At 41.6% G+C, this 14,825-nt stretch overlaps 1 protein-coding gene across 5 annotated transcripts; it reads left to right on the plus strand.

The window, feature by feature from the left end:
* The first annotated feature begins 1,419 nt into the window (after positions 1 to 1,419).
* Positions 1,420 to 13,827, plus strand: SRSF10 (serine and arginine rich splicing factor 10). 5 transcript variants are annotated; one of them, XM_060258658.1, is made up of 7 exons: positions 1,489 to 1,581; positions 8,022 to 8,193; positions 8,603 to 9,000; positions 9,655 to 9,776; positions 11,390 to 11,552; positions 11,820 to 11,873; positions 12,003 to 13,827. In XM_060258658.1, the coding sequence occupies exons 3-7, from the start codon at positions 8,933 to 8,935 to the stop codon at positions 12,298 to 12,300; spliced, it is 705 nt and encodes a 234-aa protein (XP_060114641.1). In that variant the 5' UTR covers positions 1,489 to 1,581; positions 8,022 to 8,193; positions 8,603 to 8,932; the 3' UTR covers positions 12,301 to 13,827. The 5 variants fall into 5 exon arrangements, with proteins under 5 accessions (XP_060114640.1, XP_060114639.1, XP_060114641.1 ...); XM_060258660.1 differs by having other exon boundaries at positions 9,670 to 9,776; XM_060258657.1 differs by lacking the exon at positions 8,603 to 9,000 and having other exon boundaries at positions 1,420 to 1,575; positions 8,022 to 8,126; positions 9,673 to 9,776.
* Positions 13,828 to 14,825: the final 998 nt, after the last annotated feature.

The raw sequence follows: 14,825 nt of genomic DNA on the forward strand, positions 1-14,825 counted from the left end.
GCCTTGATCTTGGCTCCACCCCTAATGTCTCCTGGCTCCACCCCCAAAGTCTCCTGGCTCTACCCCCAAAGTCCCCAGATATTTCTTGAATTGGACTTGGCAGCCCTATCTTGGCTCCACCCCTAATGCCTCCTGGCTCCACCTCCAAAGTCTCCTGGCTCCACCCCCAAAGTCCCCAGATATTTCTTGAATTGGATTTGGCAACCCTACAATATGAAGAGAGCATGGTGTTTGAAATCAGCACTGAAGAACGTTTTGTTCTTGCAGTGCACTTTTCTGCCAGACTTTGTCCAACTATGAGAGAATAAAACTGCCCCCAGCAATTCAGAATGAGCGCCTCTGGGCATGTGCAAAGTAAGTTTGTCTTTCTCACACTAATGGAGATAGATTCATGGAAGACAGTGTATGAATGGCTACTAGTCAAGGGGACTAAATAGAAATGTCTGTATCAAGAAGCAGTCGAGCTCTGAATGCCAGGGCCAAGAGACAACAATAGGCCTTGTTGGCTATGCCATGTGGGTTGGCTGTTTTATGCAACAGGATGCTGGACGAGATGTACAGTCAGCCCTCTACTGGCTTCAACCAATGTGGCAATCTTATCTTCACCTTCCTCTGAGAATGAACAGAATGCCTGGGGTGCCTTCTGTACACCTATGCCAGAGTCTTGCAGCATATTATAGGATTTCCTTCCTCGGGAAGGTTTCTTCACGCTAACGTAGGCACATCATAGTTTTTGAAAACATTCATTTGAAAAAAAGGATGCAAATTTTTAACACTCTTTAATGGCTGTTTTTAATAAATAAGCATGTTTAGAATACCGCTTTTTCCCTTTTCATTTTATATGTCCACTGATTTTATTTTTTAGAAAAACAAAGAGTTTCAAAACACTAAGCTCTTCACATAATTCCGCGCGCTCAAGGCGGGAAAACACAAGAGCTCCAATTACAAAAGTCGCTATGCAACCCCACATCTAACAAACAGGCTTGGGTTAAATGTGAAGCAGGGAGGAGCGAGAAAACGTTGAGATACTTCTGCGCTTGCGCACATAACACCGCACGAGGGGTTGATGGCGGCTGCGCTTAAACCAGAAGGAAGTCTTCCAGTTGCTAGGTTGCAAAGATGTGTGCGTATTTCCCTCCGCCCCTCCCACCTATTGTTACGTTATCGGGGCCGAACAGAACGCGCAAGCCCACTCCCGCCTCCCTTCCCACTCTCCTATTGAGAGCGAACGAGGTCTCCTCACTCACTCACCGCCCAAGTACCAAGTATCGCGAGATGTCTCCAACAAGGCGGTTGAGCTCGGCGCACTTCTTAGGGTCGCGCCGTTTGAGCAGCCAAGTCTCGCGAGATCTCTCTTGAGAAGACTACGGGCGTGAAGCGCTTCTGAGCGTCGCGCGGAGCCGAAGCGGCCAATTCTCGCGAGACGCCCCCACGAGGCGGTTGGGCTCGACGTGTTTTCCCCCCTCAGAAAGAGGCGCTTCTTTTCTCCCCGGCCACCTACACCAGCGCCATGTCTCGCTACTTGCGGCCTCCCAACACCTCGCTCTTTGTGCGGAACGTGGCCGACGACACCAGGTGTGTGTAAGTGAGGAGGGGGGGCGGGACGGGAAGGGCTGGCGGGAGGGGGACGGATTGTCCCGGGGGCTTCGGCCTAGATGGCGCCCGCGCAGGCGGCGATTTGGGCTCGCCGGGCCCATCTTCTCCAGTAGCCGAATAAGCGGCGTTATAAGAGACCTTCCCGCCACTTGCCTTCATTTTTCATCGCGGGGGGGGGGGGGAAGTAAAGTTATGGTTAGTTTCCCGCCCGATCCTCACGCATGCTTTCTCATGTTCAGTGTTACGTGCAAACACACCCGCAGGTTCGCAGCTTTGATAAGCGCTTCACTCTCGGTTTTTAAACTTAGACTTTTTACCCTGGAAAAGCTTTACATTAAGATATATGTCGAGAAGCGAGTTAATAGGATATGTTATGTGTCTCGGTCGCGTTAGGAGGCCGTCTTAACGTAGTAAAGTGCACCCCCCCCCCAAAAAAAACCCCAGCTTAAAATCTGTGTTGCTTTTTAATTTTGTAATATCTGGCCTGATGAGTTCTAGGGAACCCTAAAGTTTGCGCACTGTTTATCTGTCTCAATTTTTAAACTTTATTTACCTCATTTATACTCTACTGATCCTTCCAATGGAGACCGTAAGTGGTTTTCAACATTTTCCCCTCTGATTTGCCCTTACAGAAATCCTGCTAGACATAAGGGGAGTGATGGTGGCTCAGTGGTAGAGCATCTGCTTGGTAAGCAGAAGGTCCCAGGTTCAATCCCCGGCATCTCCAAAAAAGGGTCCAGGCAAAATGGTGTGAAAAACCTCCGCTTGAGACCCTGGAGAGCTGCTGCCAGTCTGAGAAGAAAATACTGACTTTGATGGACCAAGGGTCTGATTCAGTATAAGGCAGCTTCATATGTTCATATATGTTCAAATATGTTCATATAACTGACCTGAGATCACGCAGCTAGCTTCCATGGCAAAGTGGGCATTTGAGCCTTGGTCTCCTCAAGGCTAGTCCAGCATTCCAGTACACGACAGTGACTGTATCATTGGGTTGCCCTAATAAAGGTACAACATGGACTGTGGTCTTTGCTGGCTCAGACCAGTAGTTCATCTAGTCCTGTTAAACTCACTGGTCAACCATTTTGTCCTGGAGGGCCAGCAAATAAGGGTGTAGATGCCAAGGCATTGATAACGCCTCCAAACACTGGAATTCAAAAGCTGATTGCCTCTGGATGTGGAGGCTCCTTTTAGTCATTGTTACTGGACATAATCTCCATGAGTTTGTCTAATACCCTTTTAAAGTAATCTAGGCTAGGCTCATCAGTGTCTCAGTAGTAGTGAATTCCGTGTTGATTAACAAAGTAAATAAAGACATGGATGGTACATGTGTTTGTAGAAGCAAAATAAGGCAGAAATGTGTAACCATATTTATTGCAGTGAGTCAGATTGAGGAGCAGAAAGGTGGGGGAGGCATATTACAAAGAAAGGGCAATTTAAAGTAAGATCCAATCAAAATGAAGAAAGATCACTCAGGTTGCTACTGTGATTTTGCTTGCCTATCGTTGGTTGGAGGTGAGCCTTAGTTTTGAAGATGCCATTGGAATTGTGTTTTAAAATTAATCCAAAACATTCTCTTTAATAAAACTAGACTTGCTAAAAGATCACATCTGGCTTAAAGCTGCAGTTATGTCTCTACCAACACATTTCCCAGTCTCTGTTTTTAAATATTTATTACTAATATTACTCTTTGTCTTGTCCTCACTTCCTTTCCACGTCTGTTCCTCTACATTCCATTTTTCTATTTCCTTCCTCTGTGTCTTCTTACAGTCTCTCCATTTTGCATAATCTCTTCTCTCAGGGGGATGAGTTGTGAGGCTTTATAGCAGTAAACCTTTTTTGTGAGAGTCTCTTCTAAAACAGCCCCGAGGCGCAGTGTTAAAACTGCAGTCCTAAACTCTGCTCACGACCTGAGTTAGATCCCTAGTGGAAGCTGGGTTTTCAGATAGCTGGCTCGAGGTTGACTCAGCCTTCCATCCTTCTGAGGTTGGTAAAATGAGTACCCAGCTTGCTGGGGGGGGAAGTGTAGATGACTGCGGAAGGCAATGGTAAACCACCCCGTGAAAAGCCTGCCGAAAACGTGTAAGCAGCGTCACCCCAGAATCAAAAATGACTGGCGTTTGCACAGGGGAGCTTTCCTTTCCTTTCCTTTCCTCTTCTAAACTTACTGAACTTTCTAGGCCTCGCTGGTTCCTTTGCTTACTGAGAGCTATTTCATATATTGTATTCATCCCCAAATATTAATTTCACTGTGTAAAAATGATTTACTACGTTTGAAATTCCTATATGTTTGGCAGCTGCCTGATTGCTGTATGCACACTATGGAAAAATACATTAAGATGTTTTCTTCGTGGGGAAAGATTGTGTGGTTTCCCTGTTCCTGGTGGTGTGCAGTGGCAATGGGGGTTTTCCCAGAAACAACATCTCTCTCCACTGCCACTAGGACTTTTAAATTGGCAATTTCATATTTTTATATCAACATATCATTATAACAATAAGCTTAACAGGTTCTGTGAACTTCCACTTTTTAAAAAGTAAGTCTCCAGCCTTTTCTGTTGTAGAGATATGCCATTCCTCTTCCATCTCTGCCACAATAAGACAATGCAAAATTATCCTCCTAAGCTAGAGGTTCCCAAAATTATTTGGCCTAATGCCCCCTTTTCAAAAAAAAAAATTACTCTGCGTCCCCCTGGAAATCTACCTTCAAGAAGTGGACTAAAAGATGCAGTGACATATTTGCACACAGAGTAGGCAAAGCTGTTGTAAGACACTTTGAAGCATGAAATTCTAAAATTATTTTATAAAATCAACTATAGTAATATTTGCATTCACAGAGAATTTTTGAAATTTCAATTCCAACTGACAGGAGGCCATCTAGTTTGACAGGTATTTGACAGGCAGGCCCGGCGTGTGGGAGTTGGTTATGTAGGCTGCCGCCTCAGGTGCCCCTCTCCCCGCGCCCGCTGCTGCCTCATGCCTACCGCCGCCTCCCCGCGCTAGCCTGCCACCTTCTCATTCCTGCCACCACTTCCCTGCACCCGCCGCCACCTCCCCCACGCGTGCCCCCCTCCCCACTCTTGCGAAGCCTCCCGAAGGCTCGGGAGGCTTTGGAAGAGTCTGGGGACATGGCAGTGCCGTCAGCTGAGCTCGCACGCTTCATGCGCGCAAAGAAACATTTTGGAGGGGCGGAAGTTAGAGGGCATCCCTAGCCCCGGACCTGTCGACAGAAGATCTAGATGGGCCCATCTAAATTGGTTGTGTTGTACCAATGATCGGTTGCACGATTCTGGCTCTTTGACAGCCAGTCAGGGATATAAGTGGATTAGTAAAATATGAAAACTCAAGAAGAGGAACAGAAGACCAGCGCAGGCGCTAGGGGTTCTACCACCCTAGGCAGAACCCCACGCACCTGCCCACCCCCCCGTGCTCCTAAGGGGAGATATTCTTCGCATGCCGGTGATGATGTCATCACGCCAGCCAGCAGGCAAGCCCAGAGCCCCAGGTGGTGCACACAAGTACTACTGCAATGCCGCTTTTCTTCACAGGGCAAACGTCTGTGCTTGTTGGAGCCTTTAAAGGAAGCCTCTGAAGAGTGCCCAGTTTTACTGCTGCTTTCGGATTGAAAGCACTTGGGTGGGCGGCATCTTCCCATTGCGCTCGTCAGCTCCAACTAGTGCAATGGGAAGGTGCCATCACCCAGCCACTTTTAACCCAAAAGCAGCAGGCAGCAGAAAATGGGACACTCTTCGGAGGCTTTCTTGGAAGCCTTCAGCAAGCACAGGCAATGTTTGCCCTGTGAGGAAAAGGCAGCATTTGCCCTGCAAAGAAAACCACCCAGAGCTCTCTGCTTGCCTGCTGTCTGGCACAATCATGCCACATGGGAAGAGGAAGTAAGGGGGCGCCCAGAAGCGCCCCCTGGCAGGGTTGCACCCTAGGTGGTCACCTACCCTGCCTACTCCCATGCGCTGGCCCTGCAGAAGACACTGTCTGGGGCACTGCAGTTGGCTGAAATCAACAGAATCAATCAACTGGTAACCAGAGGACTGTAAGAAGTTTGACGCTCTGCAGAAAACTTTGTGAGGAGAAAGCCACAGGTTGGAACTCTTCAGAGAGGTTTGTGCAATTGCCTCAGTGCTTCCACTGTCCTGATTTAAACTGTATTGCTGAGAGAGAAACTGCAAGCAACCTTAAGAAGCTGCTAGCTGTAACAAGTATTGGCTAGGATTTTTTGTTTCTGTGTTTCTTGTTTGTCTATACACCTCTCATTTTTTATTCTGTTTTGTAAATAAACTGCATCTTTCTTATATTTTGATTGGACGGAGTTCTGGTCATCATTACTAGTCTAATTGGGTGAATTCGCACTAAGTAACAGACAAAAAGGAATCCTCTATTTTTGTTAATTGGAATTTTTCTCTAAATTAAAAATTCTGGACCCAGAAACGTGATGTTTTGACATCTCTCACCCTCTTCTCTTCTCCCTTTAAGCTTCCACCTCCCCCTTATTTTTATTCACCGCCCCCCAGTTGCACCCAAGGCTACTACCACCCTCCTGGATCGTTCCAGCACCCCCCAGGAGGCAAAATCGCCCACTTTGGGAAACAGTGTCTTAAGCCATGGGGACTGTATCAGGGAAAATCCTGATTTTCTCACCCACACAGCAGCCAGTCCTGGTTTTACTGCAGTCTTATCCAAAACTTTCAAACCTGTTTTGGTTTGGAAAAGATGGGAGAAAAGTCAGGGAACTCTGGGAAGAGCATAAAAATACCATGATTCTGTGGAGAAGCAGGAAAAAAACCCTCAGCCTCATTAAACCTAGAGTAAGTAGCCCATGTGGAAATGGCTAAAAGAAGCAATCTTAAACTCAGGAGTAAGTCACATTTTATTCAGTGAGCTTACTCCCAGGAAAGTGTTCTTAGGATTGCAATGTATATTATGGTGTGTCTTTACAGGAAACTGCAACATATGAATCACTTCTAAGTTCAGCGATGTTAAGCTATGGATAGTCTTTAATTAAAAGTTCTTTGTTCAGATTTAATCATCTTTGTTAATACATAATTGAGACACAAATTTGTAATCAGGCAAACCTAGAAAACTTGAGAGCTAAAATGAGAAACAGCAGTAGTTTTCATTAAACGGCATAGGCCTAAATTTGTGAGATAACGGTTTCATCCAGTAACTTCACATAAGTCCCCTTCTGCTTATGTTGTTGTATGGTGGGTTTTTTGGTTCTAAATGAGGGCGAGTCTCTCCCTCCATTATGCTTTGGGAACACATAATCATTGCTTATGGAATAATGTTAGTTTTCCCTTATGCAGCTATTTGATTTTTTAATTAAAGGAATATTTAAAGCAGCAGCCAAGTGCTTTGAGCACACACTCCTTGGAGTTGCATATGGTTTCACTTTTTCTTATGAATCAGCTTATCTGTAAACTGCAAAAGACAATACTGTGATAAATTGAACTTAGAACTGAAAAACTGTCGGTCCCCAAGAAATTTTGCATATTCTGAAACAATCCAGAGAACCTGGTTGTATTTATTTATTTATTTATTGCACTTGTATCCCGCCCTCCCCGAACAGGCTCGGGGCGGCTGTTCAGTCATTTTGATTTGTAAGGACTGTAAAACATGGGGGAGGGGTGACAGGGGTAGTCTTCAGTGTTGTTGTATATCATGCATTGTGTTATTTTTGTAGCACTGTTTGATTGAAACACTTTATATGTTGTCTCAGTTCTTATAACTTGGATTATTACACCAGTGTTGCAGAAGAGGAGTCAGGGAGGGGATGCGACTCACTGGCAGTGCATCTGTTTGGGATGCAGAACGTCCCAGGTTCAATCTCTGGCATCTCGAGGTAGGAGGTGATGTAAAAGACCTCAGCTTGTGACTGTGGAGAGCTGCTGCCAGTCTGAATAGACAATACTGACTTTGATGGACCAAGGGTCTGATTCAGTATAAGGCAGCTTCATGTGAGTGAAGGCTACCTGGAGAGCTGCTAATGGAGTAGAGATTTGAACCAGGGACTTCTTGATTTACAGTACAGTCCTAGAAAGAGTTAGAAGTCTGTTTAGGATTATACTGTTTCTTAATTGTTATGGTATACTAGTATGCCCATCTGCTTAATTAGTAGTTCACTGGCATGTGCCTTTTTGTAATTCCTGAATTCTTGAGGAAGGATTAAGTATAGGCTTGGAAGGAAAACATCTAAAAATCTGTTATTAAAGAACTCCTTACTCTGATAACTAAATGCATCTTTAAGACAAATGAGTTACACTGTCTTCAGCATTCATATAGTATCTCTGGGGGGGCTTGGACTGCTAAAAACCAGGTTTGACAGTAGTGACTCAAGATATACAACTAGACTTTTGTTTCTGAACTTCATGCAACATAACTATGGAAGATATACAAATGTTAAGTGTCTCTTTCAGGTCTGAAGACTTACGTCGTGAATTTGGTCGTTATGGGCCTATAGTTGATGTGTACGTTCCTCTGGATTTCTACACTCGTCGGCCAAGAGGATTTGCTTATGTTCAATATCCTTTCTTCAGATGGCTGATTAGTGAGGGGTGTTGAAGTATGAAATTCACATTTGTGTATGAGGTAACAAACCTAAATGAAAAAGCTGTTTACTTCTGTGTTGTCTGTAATGTGTCTTATTGTGGTGTACTGCATTACCCTAAAGATTAATACATTACAAATTGCCATATTTTCCTCAAAATTTAAGCCATATCTAGCAAAATGTGCTTTTTTTGTTGCAAGCTGCATATTCAGATTGATGCATATAATGTAATGGGCTTTTCTTGCTGCTTCAAGTGTGTTTTTGCATCTTACTATAACTAGCTTTGATGTTAAACTTGTTCTTAAGCTTAGCAAAATGTGGCTGATATTTATTGTTTAATTTCATGGAAACTGGAATAATTTGATCAAAAGCAAATTTGTACAAAAATGAGGTGAAAAGTCTTGCTCTGATTATTGTCCCCTAATTTGCTGTCCTCTGTTGTTGCCTCAGAGTGTAAAGCTGTACAGTAATGGCGACCCCAAAGAGAAAGCATGAAAGAACCTTTAGAGTAGAGTTCAAGAATTAAGGCAAGTAGACAAGCCAAAGACCTCTTAAGGATCAGGCTTGACGAGAAGGGAAAGTTTGGGAAAAGAAAAGATAAAGAAAAGCTGGAAGAAGGACAAGCCATAATGGGAGACAAAGCTTCGCTTTATCTACAAATGGGGGAAAAGGTTGTTTTTCAAAGTATAAAGATAAAGCCATCTGTCATTTTTGACCAAGCATCTCATGACAAGTCCTTCTGACAAGCGCTTAAAGAGTTAAAGGTCAAGATGAAGTTGAATGGTGGCCAAGATTAAAGGAGCCATACCTGATGTATCCTACAGAATAAGAGCTATCCTCTTGCTTGTGTAAGTGGTAAACCAATCAATTTTTCTGGTATAGTCTAGCAATGGGCCCTATAATATTTGCTTAATAATTAGTTGTGTGTTTTAAAACTATGGTTCTGAGTGAAATGCAGCCTTAACTTGAATATATCTTCAGTTGGATCAAACTTAGCTTCTGCTTAGAAGCTGGTATATTGATATATAGGGACTATTAAACTATTTGAGTCACAGAGAAACGTACATGGTTTCACATTTGACCCAAGCTTAATTTTTTCAGTTTATGCCTTTATCATAGATTTGGGTATAGCTTTACATAGTGTAACTTTTAAATCAATAGCAGAAAAGCGTAGGGAACATTCATTTCAATACTAACTTCATCAGCAAAGTCCAATGAGACATTTAAAGTGTTGTCTCAGCTTAAGGGGAAAACAGATTCTCAGGATGAGAAACCAGTCCTCCTTGACATATCAGTATATATGGGAGGAATATGGGATTCATAAAGAATACATTTTCTTTAGTTGAAATTTGCATTTTGTCTAAAAGTATGTAATAGGTATAGTTAATGTCAGCTAATTTTTGTTATGCCATAGAACATGCCAAAGTGAGTTGTTAAACAAGGGTGTATGATAACATGGGAAAGCCAGAATTGTGTGGCTGTAAATACTTCAAATTCCCAAGTACCTTAACATCTAGCACATTTGAGGATGTCCGTGATGCTGAAGACGCCCTTCATAATTTGGATCGGAAATGGATTTGTGGCCGTCAGATAGAAATACAGTTTGCTCAAGGAGATCGGAAAAGTAAGTGCATTGTGGTCACAATTAATTTAACCTTTAGAGAACTGGGGCTTGAAACTTATTACTTGGGGCTACAAGTAGGGTGTGGTTTGTCACTGAATCCCTAAATCTGGAATATGCTTTGTATTTTGAGAACTTTCAAAAAACAACCCTTGTAAACCTCTGTTGTTAGTGGTGTCTAAAGGCTTAGAAAAGCAGTGGGCTGAGTTGTGGCTTCCAACTCCTGCGCAGAGATGCCTGTAATTCTCTCATAGTTGCTATTCACTATAGCTTCCGTCTTGCCTGTGGACGGCTAAATCAAGTATGTTTCCTTTGATGATTCTTCCTCCTGGTTCCTGAACTCTTGGAGTACAGAATAATCAATTTAGAGTCAATTCGCATATTCATCAGCAAAACCTTTATTGATAGGTGTGGTGTATTTGAGCTAATAAAGCTCTGTATATGGTTACCTCTATCTAGAACAGCACCAAGATAGTGACATTTGAGTGTAACTGGAACATGTAGAAAGTGTGGGTGCTTTTCCCCCCTTTATAATTTGTTGCAAATGTAAAATCAGACTCAACTATAAAATCAGATTAGAAGAGATTTGTGGCATACAAGTGGGAGGGATAATTTTTTATTATTTTATTTTTGCTGTTATCCCCCTTCCCACTTTGTTTTCTTTTTCTCTCCCTGGTATTCCCCATAACCTCTCCCATTTCCTGGCTTCTTTCTCTTCCTTCTACCCAGCCACCAATATATGATCTGACCCCCTCCCCTTGGCAGCCTCTTTCCCACCTACCTGATCACCTGTCTTTGGTTCAGACTTTTTCTGTTCCCCTTTCCTCCCATCTTTTTTTACTTTTTCAGTCTCCTTCCCCTTTCTCCCACTTTTGATTGACAGAAACTGAGGCTTGGAAACCTTGGTAATATTATGATTGCTTAGCAACCCTCAATATGGTCTCCAAAATCTCAGTGGACATTCTTCTTCTTTTAAAGCTAGAAATGCTGTTTCTGTTATTTGGTGGGGGGAGTTAATCCTCCTCCCATGGCTTATTTTTTTTCTTCAGGTTTGTAGGAACTCCTTTCATTGTAAAAAAAAAAAAAAATTCATCCACATTTTAGGTCCTGGTTCATAATAATGACTGTTGCACCAAGTTTTTACATGCCCGGTCACCTGAAATTTTGCAAAACAATTTGAAAAATACTAATGTAAAACTTACCATTAAATAGCTGCAGTGACTACTAGAGAGTCTTGCTACTGATTATAATCAAGACCATCTTCCACTATAACAGTATCATATATAGACAACTGCATTTTTTGTTGTGCTCATGTCGCAGCCAACTAAACTGTCTTGAGTTGTGTTCTGAACTAATGGTATGCAGTAAAGTAATGAAGTTGTTCTATGTGGGATTCTGCATCTTATTTCAACAGATGTTTTTGTGGGGGGATTATGTGTGTGGATTTTATATATGTCAGCTCTACTATTTTAAAGTAGTTTTGTTTTCATGATAGCCTAGGATACAAATGTTAAAGACAGAAACAAATTAGTTTTATAGAAGCTAGATGAAAAATGTTCTAGTATCAAATATTAATTAGTAAACATTAAGAAGAGGTCCTACATTTTTTTCTACAGCACCAAACCAAATGAAAGCCAAGGAAGGAAGAAATATGTACAGTTCTTCACGTTATGATGACTATGACAGATACAGACGTTCTAGAAGCCGCAGTTATGAAAGGAGGCGTTCAAGAAGCCGATCTTTCGACTACAACTATCGCCGCTCTTATAGTCCTAGAAAGTAAGTGTTGTACTTGGCTTGACCTATGCTGCCATGTAAAGGAGAAGAGAGATCATGTTGCCTGTCTGACACCTCTAAATATCCAGTCTCGTTTGTAATTACATGCATGGAAGTTTTTTATGCCTTGCATGCACCATCTGGCCAAACATTGTCTACAGTAGTCTGTGCCATTGAAGAGAAAGTGCATCTCAAGAAACCTCTTAATAGGTGCGTGTGTAATTGTAAAAGTATATGCCACTGTTTACTTTTTCTGATGTACCTTTTTAGCAGTAGACCTGCTGGAAGACGTCGCCGTAGCAGAAGTCGTTCAGATAATGATAGGTAAAGATTCTTTTATATAACCAATTCAAAATTGGATTGGTGTGCCTAGGATAAGCCATTTTAATGTGAGATGCACAACTCCTAGCAGCTTGTCCATATTCAAATGTGTTATCTTCCTCTTTCTGATAGGTTCAGACACCGTAACCGATCTTTTTCAAGGTCAAAGTCCAATTCAAGATCGCGATCTAAGTCACTACCCAAAAAAGAAATGAAGGCTAAATCACGTTCTAGGTCTGCGTCTCGTACTAAATCTAGAGGCACTTCTAAAACGGATTCTAAGACACACAATAAGTCCAGCTCGCGATACGAAAAAGAAGCGAGGAAAAAAGAACCAGCTAGATCCAAATCTCAGTCAAGATCTCATTCTAGATCTAGATCAAAGTCCAGATCCCGGTCATGGGCTAGTCCCAAGTCCAGTGGCCACTAACAGTGTATCTTGTTTTTATAGGCATGTATCACCCAATAACACAATTGAGTTATAATGTTGCAACATTGCTTAAAATATCTTTGTCAGTTTTCCCTGTAGCAGGCAACTATTAAAATTAAAACACAAATTGAGAATCTTATACAAGAGTCCACTTGTTAAATGTCATGGGCAGCTACTGACGTTGTTGTGGTGTCTGTGTATATTTTTGTAATACACTTGCATTTTTATGCTTCAAGTATTGATGGTACCTTGATTAAGAATTTCATCCGCAAAGAAAATGTTTCTTCTAACTGGTCTATGAACTTAATAGTTATTTAAATTGTCCAGTACTTCCTGCTGAAAAAGTGGGAAATTGGGCAGCAGTAATGCAATACTGACTGAAAATATAAACTGGTCATTTCAAATTCTATATCAAAAAGGGGAAAGGGTTGGTATTCTCCATGCTCACTTGTATCAAGATGGGTGATTTCTGGAGCAAGTGGAAATATAGTGTTGAGGTGTTGGTAGTATAACAAAGTGTTCTAAGATCAGCCATGAGAGGTTATTGTGAGTCTTACTAAGATTTTAGGTGTCTCCTAATATTTGAACCCCTACAAGTGTGCGTGTGGAGGGTGTTCCATTGAATAATTAGGTAAATGTGTTTACACATATATGCAGTGTGGTATATCAAGTTTTAGTGAGCAATTGCCTACAAATTGCTTAGGGCTTCTTGCTGTATAGACACAAGTTAAATATCTGATTAGTGTGTATGGTATGTCCACTAATTTTTTTATGCCAATGACTTCATTAGGTAGTTTGTGTCCATCACTACCAATTTCCAGCCAGGCCTCTAATCCTAACTGGCAGCTTGTGTTTATAGTTCAGAACCTCCTTTGAGAAGCAGGTCTTGGTTTGAACCCTTTGCTTTTGATTTGTTATATTTAAACTGAAATTGGAAAAAAATATGCCATGGCATAACCTCAAGTATTTCCTGGAGTTGGCATGATGTTGTATTATGAAATTCACAAAGCTATTGAAATGTAAAAAGTCAGCTTCTGATAGCTAATGGTCCCTCTGTTTGTTAAGTAAGATCAGTGAATGTTGGTGAAAGAAGGCTTGCCTTCAAATACAGCAGGGCCTTTCTGAACAAAAGCTGGCTTTTTGAAATACTGGCTGTGGAACATGTCTAAGGGGTGATTCTAGAAATCTTTGTATATTTGATAGTATTTCTAACTTTGGTTATTGTTGTTCATGTTCTGCTATGCAATCATTTATATCTGCATTCCTTTAATTTTCTAGACTTCTCCCTGATGTATAGTTTGAAAGAACAGTGTATTGTTAAAACTGTAGCATTAGAGTGCGTCTCTGGTCAGAGGAAAGTTGTGGAAATAAACTTTGTATTTCCTTTCTTATAGAGGCTTCTTAAAAGGTATTTTTATATGTTCTTTTTAAACAAATATTGTGTATGACTTTAAAAACATCAATGTTTTGATCAAGGTATAGACCCAGCTTATTCTCTGCTTGCTGTAAATATAGCAAACATGCTGTTAATAAAAAAGGAAATGTTGATATAGTAGAATTATTGCTGTCTTTAAATTTGGCCTTATTTTGGAACATGTACAGGTTTGTGACTGAGAACAAAATGAAATAAGAAAAAGTAACGCTGTTTTCATCTTGAATACAGATTTCAGTTTCATGCTCAATATGGTTTGATACATGGGCTTGTATTTAATCAAGTTGTTCAGTGGTAGTTTGGTCAGGTGTTTTATGAGCATGATTTCATTTTGTGCTAAAGGCACAAACAGTTGCCAGATATACCCCACTCCATTCTAGTAAATTTTATGTCACTTTACCCCAGGTCCTATGAAACTGAATCAGTGAGACAGTTTGGACTGCAGCACACTTTCTGCTTGTATACATTATCATTTGAGTGTGTGGCATTTGTTCCTTTGTATTGGGAAAGCTTTTTGCCTGGCTATAATTAGAAGTGCCTCAGTCTCTTAGGATTACGACAGAAATGGTCCTGTACACCTATCTATTGTCTGAAGGAGCTCAGCTGAGATGGGATGACTCCTGTTGGAGTAGGTGCACTGTGTTGTATACGTAGCTCTGAAAGGCTAGCGTGTTATTGTTTTTAAGTATGGTAAGCTATGCCATAAATTTCAATTGGAGAAGTCAGGAGCTTCTGCAGTGGGTGTAAAATAGACCATATCCCTGTATCTCAAAGCTGTACATATTTAAATGCTAATAACCAATAGCAAACATTGTTGGCTTGCTGTGTAACTTCCAGTAAATGAGATCAGATGCCTCCTAGCCACAATCTACCTTCAAAATGTCCTAAACCAGAGGTGTTGAACTTATTTGTATGAAGGGCTGGATCTCACATAAATGTCACTTTGTCAGGCCAGGTCATGTGTGCCACATGATGAATTTTAAAACTCACCATGACCCACAACTTTTGCTTGATATGCACACGAAGTTTTGCAACACTTGTGGCTCCTTGAAGATTTAGCAGATTACCTGGAGCATGAAGGGCTGCATTCCGC

Source organism: Heteronotia binoei, chromosome 17, assembly GCF_032191835.1.
Source record: "Heteronotia binoei isolate CCM8104 ecotype False Entrance Well chromosome 17, APGP_CSIRO_Hbin_v1, whole genome shotgun sequence".
Lineage (NCBI taxonomy): Eukaryota > Metazoa > Chordata > Lepidosauria > Squamata > Gekkonidae > Heteronotia > Heteronotia binoei.